Raw genomic sequence first — 12,834 nt, 5'->3', positions numbered from 1 at the left:
GTACACTAACAGTGAGGTACCAGATACACTAACAGTGAGGTACCAGATACACTAACAGCGAGGTACCAGATACACTAACAGCGAGGTACCAGATACAATAACAGTGAGGTACCAGGTACACTAACAGTGAGGTACCAGATACACTAACAGCGAGGTACCAGATACACTAACAGTGAGGTACCAGGTACACTAACAGTGAGGTACCAGATACACTAACAGTGAGGTACCAGATACACTAACAGTGAGGTACCAGATACACGAACAGCGAGGTACCAGATACACTAACAGCGAGGTACCAGATACACTGACAGTGAGGTACCAGATACACTAACAGCGAGGTACCAGATAAACTAACATTGAGGTACCAGATACATTAACAGCGAGATCCCAGGGACACTAACAGCGAGGTACCAGGGACACTAACAGTGAGGTATCAGATACACTAACAGCGAGGTACCAGATACAATAACAGCGAGGTACGAGATACACTAACAGCGAGGTACCAGATACACTAACAGTGAGGTACCAGATACACTAACAGCGAGGTACCAGATACACTAACAGTGAGGTACCAGATGCACTAACAGTGAGGTACCAGATACACTAACAGCGAGAACCCAGGGACACTAACAGCGAGATACCAGCGACACTAACAGCGAGGTACCAGGGACACTAACAGCGAGGTACCAGATACACTAACAGCGAGGTACCAGATACACTAACAGCGAGATACCAGATACACTAACAGTGAGGTACCAGATACACTAACAGTGAGGTACCAGGGACACGAACAGTGAGGTATCCGATATACTAACAGCGAGGTACCAGATACACTAACAGTGAGGTACCAGATACACTAACAGTGAGGTACCAGATACACTAACAGTGAGGTACCAGATACACTGACAGCGAGGCACAAGATACACTAACAGTGAGGTACCAGATACACTAACAGTGAGGTACCAGAAACACTAACAGTGAGGTACCAGATACACTAACAGCGAGGTACCAGATACACTAACAGCGAGGTACCAGATACACTAACAGTGAGGTACCAGATACACTAACAATGAGGTACCAGATACACTAACAGCGAGGTACCAGATACACTAACAGTGAGGTACCAGAAACACTAACAGTGAGGTACCAGATACACTAACAGTGAGGTACCAGATACACTAACAGTGAGGTACCAGATACACTAACAGCGAGGTACCAGAGACACTAACAGTGAGGTACCAGATACACTAACAGTGAGGTACCAGATACACTAACAGCGAGGTACCAGATACACTAACAGTGAGGTACCAGATACACTAACAGTGAGGTACCAGATACACTAACAGCGAGGTACCAGATACACTAACAGTGAGGTACCAGATACACTAACAGTGAGGTACCAGATACACTAACAGCGAGGTACCAGATACACCAACAGCGAGGTACCAGATACACTAACAGTGAGGTATCAGGGACACTAACAGTGAGGTACCAGATACACTAACAGTGAGGGACCAGATACACTAACAGCGAGGTACCATATACACCAACAGCGAGGTACCAGATACACTAACAGCGAGGTACCAGATACACTAACAGTGAGGTACCAGATACACTAACAGCGAGGTACCAGATACACTAACAGCGAGGGAGCAGGGACACTAACAGCGAGGTACCAGTGACACTAACAGCGATGTACCAGATACACTAACAGCGAGGTACCAGATACACTAACAGTGAGGTACCAGATACACTAACAGTGAGGTACCAGATACACTAACAGCGAGGTACCAGATACACTAACAGTGAGGTACCAGATACACTAACAGTGAGGTACCAGATACACTAACAGCGAGGTACCAGATACACCAACAGCGAGGTACCAGATACACTAACAGTGAGGTATCAGGGACACTAACAGTGAGGTACCAGATACACTAACAGTGAGGGACCAGATACACTAACAGCGAGGTACCATATACACCAACAGCGAGGTACCAGATACACTAACAGCGAGGTACCAGATACACTAACAGTGAGGTACCAGATACACTAACAGCGAGGTACCAGATACACTAACAGCGAGGGAGCAGGGACACTAACAGCAGTGAGGATGTGCCAGTATTATTAAACTACAACATCTGCGTAAACAAAATGCAGCAATTTGAAAGCCAGAATACCATTAATAACGGTTCATCCCCTGGTATCGAGCAAGAATGATATTACAGTGTAACATGGTTTATATATTTATTAACTGAACATAGATACTTACTCGGAACACCAAAAGCAGCCAGTAGAGGATAGTAAATACGTTGTATGTCGAACAATAAATTTCTTATCTTTTCTTCTAGACGCAATCCAGCAACAATGGCTAGATATTCATCAGTCATGGGAGGCGGTGGTGGGATGAGAGACACAACCATGACTTCCCTTCTGTGACTCACTTCTGGTATCTGTGCTGGAGGAGATCTGCTGATTGTGTGAGTTGAAACATTGAAGGGCGCTCCTTACATCGAGCAGAGGGAAATCCCCGATGACATCATTAGGCATCACTGTAACTGACATTAATCACAAACATTGAACAAACAAACTCATTGAACCATTGTCATCACAATACTTCACTGCAACTTAATCCAGCTCACCGTATTGTACACAGTTTTAAATTAAAAGTGAGATAATGTGCGATTTTGTTACCCACGCATAAGATACCGAGGACAAAGATAACATCGTTTATATTCCTGTTTTGAATTAAAACTGAGAACAAAAGATGAGAAAGTGACAGAAACAAAGGAGGGATAAAATAAGAAAAGACGGATTGCAGCAATCTTGTTCTCTGATGCATTGGATCCCAGGTGTACAGGGTCAAAACATTCCCAATCAATAAATGTTCCCAAACGGCAGTATCTGAGCGATGATCGCTGTAATGGATCACTGGGACTCGCGTACGTGACACAGCTCCAGCCTCAATCCAGGAATTCCATTCCTAGGCCCTCTAGATTACAGTCCTTCAACTTCAGTCCAGGAATTTCATTCCCGGGCCGGTCTATATTATCTGACACTCAAACAGGAACAACAGGTTATTTGTAAAGAATGACCTTACCCAGTCAAGCATCTCCTTTATCGAGGGGAGGAATAATAAAAGAAGCAAAGGTTTGATCCCAAGGAATCATCGGAAATTGCTTAAATATTAACCATTGAGATAAGTACTCTGTAAATATCTCAATACGCCATGAAATGCTCTCGAAACATTGAAGTCCTGCATAATCATAATCTTATTCGGAGATCCATCCATCCCTAGCAGTCAACATTCTGGATTCTCCCAACACCATCCCAGTGTAGGTCCACTTCCACCAGCAGCACAGCCCCAGTGGAGTTGGGCACATTTGTGTAACAGTCGGAAAGGATTGGCTCTGAGATTCCGAACTAATACGTCCTTACTACACAGTATAAATGCACACGAGGCCCATGCTTGAGAGAAGGTCAGTCTGTGACCTGCCCTTTATTACCCAGCACTCAAGTGATGAAGGAGGGTGGAGCTTCACCTTTTATACCTGAAGGTCCAGGTTAGGAGTGTCAACCACCTAGTGGTCAGTGTTCTCACGGTGTACAACTTAGGTCAGTTTATAAAAGGGTTACAGTGACAGTTGAATACATGACATCACCTCCCCCCCCAAAAGTCTTAATGGGCTCACAGGTTGAGTCACTCTGGTGGTTTACGCTCCCTTGCAGAGCGCCTGAGTTGGGGCTCCGGTTGTTGGGCGCTGGCCTGAGTGTCTGCTGTTTGTGGTGCCTCAGGCCTGTCCGGACTGCCCACAGTGACTGGGCTCTCCTCCCTTTGGTTCCGGTGTTCGGTCACCTGTCGTGGAGTGAACTCTATATCGTGTTCGTCCTCTGCTTCTTCTATGGGGTTGCTGAACCTCCTTTTTGTTTGATTCACATGTTTGCGGCAGATTTGTCCATTGGTAAGTTTAACGACCAGAATCCTATTTCCCTCTTTGGCAAACACAGTGCCTGCGAGCCATTTGGGCCCTGCAGTGTAGTTGAGGACAAAAACAGGGTCATTTACAACAATACATCGCGCCCTCGCATTACTGTCATGGTAGTGATATTGTGACTGGCGCCTGCTCTCGACAATTTCTTTCACGGTGGGGTGTATAAGGGATAACCTGGTTTTGAGCGACCTTTTCATTCATAGCTCTGCGGGTGGAACCCCTGTGAGCGAGTCTGGTCGGGATCTGTAGGCCAACAGGAAGCATGATAAGCGGGTTTGTAGGGAACCCCCTTGGATTCTGAGCATCCCCTGTTTGATTATCTGCACTGCTCGTTCTGCCTGGCCATTTTAGGCCGGCTTGAACGGTGCCGTTCTAAAATGGTTAATTCCATTAGAAACATAGAAACATAGAAAATAGGTGCAGGATTAGGCCATTCGGCCCTTCTAGCCTACACCGCCATTCAATGAGTTCATGGCTGAACATGCAACTTCAGTGCTCCATTCCTGCTTTCTCACCATACCCCTTGATTCCCCGAGTAGTAAGGGCTTCATCTAACTCCTTTTTGAATATATTTAGTGCCATGAAGTCCTGGAATTCAGTGCTTGTGAAGCACGGGACATTGTCGCTGACCAAGATGTCCAGTAGACCGTGGGCGGCAAACATTGCCCGTAAACTTTCTACCGTGGCAGAGGATGTGCTTGAATTTAAAATGTCACACTCGATCCATTTGGAGTAGGCGTCTACTACAACCAAAAACATTTTTCCCATGAAAGGACCTGCGCAGTCCACATGGATGCGTGACCAAGGCTTGGCGGGCCATGGCCAGGGGCTAAGGGGGGCTGCCCTGGGCGCATGGCCCAGCTGGGCACACGTGTTGCACCTGCGAACACAATGTTCCAGATCTGCGTCTATCCCTGGCCACCAAACGTGTGACCTGGCAATTGCCTTCATCGTGACAATGCCCGGGTGCCCATTGTGGAGTTCTCTGATGAACACCTCTCTGCCCAACTGGGGCATGACTACGCGGTTTCCCCACAGTAGGCAATCGGCCTGAATCGAGAGTTCATTCTTGCGCCTGTGAAATGGTTTAAATTTCTCAGGGCATGCCCTGTACGTGGCTGCCCAGTCCCCATTCAGGACACATTTCTTGACTAGAGACAATAGCGGGTCTCTATTTGTCCAGACTTTAATCTGACGGGCTGTCACGGGTGAGCCTTCGCTTCCGAAAGCTTCAACAGCCATGACCATCTCAGCACCATGCTTGGTAGCCCTCTCAGTGGTAGCTAGTGGGAGCATGCTGTGTGCATCGGCGCAGTTTTCGGTGCCCGGTCTGTGCCGAATTGTAGTCATAGGCAGCAAACGTGAGTGCCCACCTCTGTATGCGGGCCGATGCGTTTGCATTTATGGCCTTGTTGTCGGCCAAAAGGGACGTTAGGGGTTTGTGATCTGTCTCCAGCTCAAATTCCCTGCCCAACAGGTACTGGTGCCTTTTCTTTACCGCATATACACATGTGAACGCCTCATTTTCTACCATCTCGTAGCCCCTTTCTGCCTGGGACAGACTCCTGGAGGCATAAGCTACCGGCTGTAACTGACCCTTGACATTGACATGCTGCAACACACAGCGACACCATAGGACGACGCATCGCACGTTAACACAAGTTTCTTACATGGGTCATATAGCATTAACAGAGTGTTGGAACATAACAAATTGCATGCTCTATTAAAAGCCCTTTCCTGGCTGTCCCCCCAGACCCATTCGCGACCTTTGCGTCGGAGCACGTGTAGCAGCTCTAGCAGCGTGATCAATTTGGGAAGAAAGTTACCAAAATAGTTCAGGAGTCCCAGGAACGAACGCAGCTCCGTCCTGTTACGGGGTCTGGGTGCTCTCTGGATCGCTTCCGTCTTGGACGCAGTCGGGCTGATCCCGTCTGCTGCTACCCTCATCCCCAGGAATTCTACCTCTGGAACGAGGAAGACGCACTTCGCCTTTTTCAGTCGCAGACCGACCCGGTCCAGTCTGTGTAGCACCTCCTCCAGGTTGTGGAGGTGTTCTTCAGCATCGTAATCTGTAATGAAACAAAAGGTCCCTTGCCAGTCGATCATCCCTGACTGCCCCTGTTGCCTGGAGAACTGTGTGCTGCTTTAACAATGTTGAATCTCTGTCCCAACCATTCCTTAACACAGTACCTCTCGTCTGTTCTGCTAGTGGCCATGCTTGCGTGGTTTAAATCCCATCCTCGTCGCCATTGATACGTCCTTACTACACAGTATAAATGCACACGAGGCCCATGCTTGAGAGAAGGTCAGTCTGTGACCTGTCCTTTATTCCTTAGTACCGAAGTGATGAAGGTGGGTGGAGTTTCCCCTTTTATACTTGAAGGTCCAGGTTAGGAGTGTCTATCACAAGTTCACCCCCTAGTGGTCAGTGTTCTCACAGTGTACAACTTAGTTCAGATTATACATGGGTGACAATGCTGGTTGAATACATGACACTAGCATTGATTCCAGATCATATGAGTTCTTGTGGAATTAGTTCAAACAGTTAGTAGAGGGAAAGCACATGCTGTTTACCAGATATCGCCCGCACTCAGTAGAGGAATCAGTTCCCCTCCATGTTGAACAACACTTGGAAGGAGCATTGAGAGTCGGAACGTCAGAGAATGTACCCTGAATTGGAGATTTCAATGTCTATCACCAAGAGTGGCTCAGTAGATCCACTACTGACAGAGCCAGCCGAGTCGTGAAGGACAAAGCTGCCAGACTGGGCATGTGGCAAATGGTGAGAGAACCAACACCAGGGAAACAGACTTGAACTCGTCCTCCCCAATCTATCTCTCACAGACATTATTGGTAGCAGTGACCACAACACAGTCAATGTGGGGACAAAGATCTGTCTTCACACTAATAACACCCCCCATTGTGCTGCGTGGCACTACCACTGTGATCTATGGGATAGAGACATAGAAACACAGAAAATAGGTGCAGGTGTAGGCATTCGGTCCTTCGAGCCTGCACCACCATTCAATAAGGTCATGGCTCATCATTCACTCAGTACCCCTTTCCTGCTTTCTCTCCATACCCCTTGATCCCTTTAACCGTAAGGACCATATCTAACTCCCTCTTGAGTATATCCAATGAACTGGCATCAACAACTTTCTGCGGAAGAGAATTCCACAGGTTAACAACTCTCTGAGTGAAGACGTTTATCCTCATCTCAGTCCTGAATGGCCTACCCCTTATCCTTAGACTGTGTCCACTGGTTCTTGACTTTCCCAACATCAGGAACATTCTTTCTGCATCTGACCTGTCCCGTCCCGTCAGAATTGTATATGTTTGTATGAGATCCCCTCTCATCCTTCTGAACACCAGTGAATACAGGCCCAGTCGATCCAGCCTCTCCTCATATGTCAATCATACCATCCCGGGAATCAGTCTGGTGAACCTTCGCTGCACTCCCTCAATAGCAAGAATGTCCTTCCTCAGATTAGGAGACCAAAACTGCACACAATATTCCAGGTGAGGCTTTACCAAGGCCCTGTACAACTGCAGTAAGACCTCCCTGCTCCTATATTCAAATCCCCTACCTATGAAGGCCAACATGCCATTTGCCTTCTTCACCGCCTGCTGTACCTGCATGCCAACTTTCAATGACTGATGTCCCATGACACCCAGGTCTCGTTGCACCTCCCCTTTTCCTAATCTGCCGCCATTCAGATAATATTCTGCCTTCATGCTTTTGTCATCAAAGTGGATAACCTCTCATTTATCCATATTATACTGCATCTGCCATGCATTTGCCCACTCACCTAACCTGTCCAAGTCACCCTGCAGCCTCTTAGCGTCCTCCTCACAGCTCACACCGTCACCCAGCTTATGTTATCTGCAAACTTGGAGATATTACACGCAATTCCTTCATCTAAATAATTGATGTAGATTCAGCACAGAAATAGCCGTTTAAAACTGGGCATCCATGATGCACCATCAGCAGGAGAGGACAATCTGTAAACTCATGGTCCAGGATACCCCTCACACTCCCATTGCTATCAAGCCAGTGACCAACATTGGTGGAAATAGGAATGTAGAAGAGCATGCCAGAAGCAAAACCTGGCGTACCTGTGAAGGAGGTGCCAAACTGGTGGAGCAACAACACAGGACTACATGCATGCTAAAGAGTGGAAGCAGCAAGTGTGTTCGTAACAGACAAAGCTAAGTGAGACCACATGGAAGATCCAAACATCAAAGCTCTGAAGTCCTGCCACATCCAGTCGTGAATGGCGGTGACTATTGAATAATTAACGGGAGGTGAAGGCATCATGAACATGTCCATCCTCGATGATAGCGGAGCCCACCATGTGAGGTTAAAGCGGGAGCGCAGTGTAAAAAAACATGCTTTCCCTTCAGAATGTCTTGTGCCTGCGGAGTTCGTGTTTAATGATGAGAAATCAGATTCAGTGACTACAACCTGTTTGAAAGCGTACATGTGGCCTGCATGTTGAAAGTAGCAGTATATGTATTACTGGACTCTGACGCTGGGGGAGCGGACCTGCATTTTGCTTTGGAGGATTTTTATTCCAATTAAAATACTTATCGGAATGAGTCCGCTCGGTCAAGCCGCCCAGGTAGAGCAAGGGGTAGAAACATAGAAACATAGAAACATAGAAAATAGTTGCAGGAGAAGGCCATTCGGCCCTTCGAGCCTGCACCACCATTCAATATGATCATAGCTGATCATGCAACTTCAGTACCCCATTCCTGCCTTCTCTCCATACCCCATGACTTCTTTAGCCGTAAGGGCCACATCTAACTCCTTTTGAATATACTCAATGAACTGGACTCAACAACTTTCTGTGATAGAGAATTCCACAGCTTCACAATTCTCTGGGAGAAAAGGTTTCTCCTCATTTCGGTCCGATATGCCTTACCCCTTATCCTTAGATTGTGAATCCTGGCTCAGGTCTTCCCCAACATCGGGAACATTCTTCCTGCATCTAACCTGTCCAAGTAGAAAGAAATCGAAAGGTGATGTCAGAGCCAAGGGGGTAAGTGAGTGGCTGCTGATTGGTGAGTAGTTTTTTCTTTTTCTTTTCTTTATTAGTAAGTAACTTTTGCATTATTGTTGCCAAATTAAGTTAATCTAGGGGTTAAGTCATGGCAGGAGAGCTCGGACACGTGTTATGCGCCTCCTGTACTAAATGGGAAGTCAGGGACGCTTCCAGTGTCCCTGATGACTACATAAGTGGGAAGTGTATCCGGCTGCAGCTCCTGACAGGCCACATTGCGGCACTGGAGCTGCAGGTGGATTCCCTCTGGAGCATGCGCAATGCTGAGGATGTCGGGAATAGCATGTTTAGTGAGTTGGTCTTACCGCAGGTAAAGGTTACACAGCCAGATAGGGGATGGGAGACCAACAGGAAGAGCAGTGGAAGGAAGGTAGTGCAGGGGTCCCCTGCGGTCAGTCCCTTGCAAAACAGATACACCACTTTGGGTACTGTTGGGGGCGTGACTCATCAGGGGAGGACAGCAGCCAAGACCAGGGCATCATGGGTGGTTCTGCTGCACAGGAGGGCAGGAGAAAGAGTGGGAGAGCTATAGTGATCGTGGATTCTATTATAAGGGTAATAGATAGACGTACACAAGAGATTAATGTGCAAAGTTAAAGCACATGGGATTGGGCGTGGTGTGCTGATGTGGATTGAGAACTGGTTGTCAGACAGGATGCAAAGAGTCGGAGTAAATGGGTACTTTTCAGAATGTCAGGCAGTGACTAGTGGGGTACCGCAAGGTTCTGTGCTGGGGCCTCAGCTGTTTACACTGTGCATTAATTATTTAGACGAGGGGAATAAATGTAGTATCTACAAATTTGTGGATGACACTAAGTTGGGTGGCAATGTGAGCTGCGAGGAGGATGCTATGAGGTTGCAGAATGACTTGTATAGGTTAGGTGAGTGGGCAAATGCATGGCAGATGAAGTATAATGTGGATAAATATGAGGTTATCCACTTTGGTGGTAAAATCAGAGAGACAGACTATTATCTGAATGGTGACAGATTAGGAAAAGGGGAGGTGCAACGAGACCTGGGTGTCATGGTACATCAGTCATTGAAGGTCGGCATGCAGGTACAGCAGGCGGTTAAGAAAGCAAATGCCATGTTGGCCTTCATAGCGAGGGGAGTTGAGTACAGGAGCAGGGAGGTGTTACTACAGTTGTACAGGGCCTTGGTGAGTCCACACCTGGATATTGTGTACTTACAGAGACTACACAGGGGGAGTCACAGAGTGGGTCAGTACTTACAGAGACTACACAGGGGGAGGCGCAGAGTGGGTCAGTACTTTCAGAGACGACACAGGGGGAATCACAGAGTGGGTCTGTACTTTCAGAGACGACACAGGGGAATCACAGAGTGGGTCAGTACTTACAGAGACTACACAGGGGGAATCACAGAGTGGGTCAGTACTTACAGAGACTACACAGGGGGAATCACTCAGTGGGTCTGTACTTACAGAGACTACACAGGGGGAATCACAGAGTAGGTCAGTACTTACAGAGACGACACAGGGGGAATCACAGAGTGGGCTAGTACTTACAGAGACTACACAGGAGTCACAGAATGGGTCTGTACTTACAGAGACTACACAGGGGGAGTCACAGAGTGGGTCAGTACTTACAGAGACTACACAGGGGGAATCACAGAGTGGGTCAGTACTTACAGAGACTACACAGGGGGAATCACAGAGTGGGTCAGTACTTACAGAGACGACACAGGGGAATCACAGAGTGGGTCTGTACTTACAGAGACTACACAGGGGGAATCACAGAGTGGGTCAGTATTACAGAGAGTACACAGGGGGAATCACAGAGTGGATCAGTACTTACAGAGACTACACAGGGGGAATCACAGAGTGGGTCTGTACTTACAGAGACTGCACAGGGGGAATCACAGAGTGGGTCAGTACTTACAGAGACTACACAGGGGGAATCACAGAGTGGGTCAGTACTTACAGAGACTACACAGGGGGAATCACAGAGTTGGTCAGTACTTACAGAGACTACACAGGGTGAGTCACAGAGTGGGTCAGTAATTACAGAGACTACACAGGGGGAATCACAGAGTGGGTCAGTACTTACAGAGACTACACAGGGGGAATCACAGATTGGGTCAGTAATTGCAGAGACTACACAGGCGGAATCACAGAGTGGGTCAGTACTTACAGAGACTACACAGGGGGAATCACAGAGTGGGTCAGTACTTACAGAGACTACACAGGGGGAATCACAGAGTGGGTCAGTACTTACAGAGACTACACAGGGGGAATCACAGAGTGGGTCAGTACTTACAGAGACTACACAGGGGGAATCACAGAGTGGGTCAATACTTACAGAGACTAAACAGGGGGAATCACTTTCCCACTAATGACCTTATGAAGGAGGGACAGTCATTGATAAAAAGCTGAAGATGGTTGGGCCTGGGACACTGCCCTGGGAAACTTGATCAAATGAAGTCATGACGACCAAACTAACAGTAATTTTCTATAATTGTGGCCGGTAATTATTCTGGCTTTTCTCTGCACCTCAGCAGTCATAAAATTCTAACACGTTGTATTCTGTCTCTGTCGCAGGTTTATTTGGGAAAAGTTAGACAATTTATCGGTCAGGCACAGAGCACAGTGAACGCCATCTGATTTGCTATGATTATGATGATAATTATGTTCACACTTACAACACTGCTGCATGGACCTGGAGGTCACATCATCTTCAAAATCAGAAGGAGGAAATAGCATCTGCTTCGATATCTCAGCCGATCGATGTAAACAGGACCTACTTTGGGAATCGACTGTTGCCCACAGTGGAATATTATAATGGCGGGAACTTCAGTGTGACGATTGTCCCTGTACTGTTTGACGATGCAGGAGTTTACACATGTTCTCTGGGATCACATAAATTTGTGACCATTAAACTAATCACAGTTAACGGTAGGTGACAGAATGTTGCCGTTGTTTTCAATGATAAAGTCATTGTTTAAAATCTCAATGGTCTTTCCACAGATACAGCTGAACCATCTGATGCAGTGACTGAGGGAGACACCGTTACTCTGACCTGCTCTGTCTCTGATGTCACTGAATCAATGAGACTGGTTTCGATCAGTAGTGATGGCAAAACTGTTGGAGAGAAATCATTGAATGGATGGAATGGGTGTAGAATTTAACAAATCTCGCAAAGATTCCAGGTACCTTTCCCCTGTAGAGGAGAAGAATCCCTTTCTGGACTTTTAAAATGGAAGGAAAACTTTGGGACACAAATGAATTTTAAAGGGGCAGACGAGGCCTGCAGGGGATAAAAGGGGGTGCATTCATGGAGACCCCCACCCCACCCCCCCAGTGTTTGGACTCATAGGAAAGAGAATTTAATTTGGAACTATCTACCAGAAAGCTTGAAATCCTAAAGTGCACATGGAAGAAACTACGAACTTTAATCGAATTTGGGATTTTTAAAAGGTGTATGTTGGGTCTGCAAGAAAAGGGGTAGGATCAATATCTAAAGGGCCAGTTTGGACATTGGAACTAATCAAATTGTCTGGGAACTGTATACCCTCGAAACTTTCCCCTTGGAAACATTAGCATTTAAACAATGCCACATACATATTCCAACACCTTTTCAACAGGCATACAAATATCTGGCTCAGGCCAGACTAGCACAATGGAGAGCTCATCAACTTCGAAAAGCCTCTTAACGCCAGATTAAAAACCACTTAATCAAGTTTCAGTTAGCTAGGCTAGATTTGGTGGGAGATAAGGAAGCCTTTGGTGGGTATATCTATTCCCAGTTTTACCAAGGAACAGA

The 12,834-nt window shown here is 46.9% G+C and overlaps 1 protein-coding gene across 1 annotated transcript in view; it reads right to left on the bottom strand.

The window, feature by feature from the left end:
- The window catches only part of LOC139243736 (uncharacterized), a 110,835-nt gene extending 108,368 nt beyond the window's left edge, over positions 1-2,467 (bottom strand). Inside the window, exon 1 of the mRNA XM_070870849.1 lies at positions 2,273-2,467. Coding sequence (XP_070726950.1) covers positions 2,273-2,423 — 151 coding nt within the window. The 5' untranslated portion in view covers positions 2,424-2,467. The remainder of the gene's footprint in view (positions 1-2,272) is intronic.
- Between the last annotated feature and the right edge of the window lie 10,367 nt (positions 2,468-12,834).

Source organism: Pristiophorus japonicus, unplaced genomic scaffold, assembly GCF_044704955.1.
Source record: "Pristiophorus japonicus isolate sPriJap1 unplaced genomic scaffold, sPriJap1.hap1 HAP1_SCAFFOLD_185, whole genome shotgun sequence".
NCBI classification, from domain to species: domain Eukaryota; kingdom Metazoa; phylum Chordata; class Chondrichthyes; family Pristiophoridae; genus Pristiophorus; species Pristiophorus japonicus.
The sequence above is the reverse complement of the archived record's forward strand: the minus strand, read 5'-3'. Positions and strand labels throughout refer to the sequence as shown.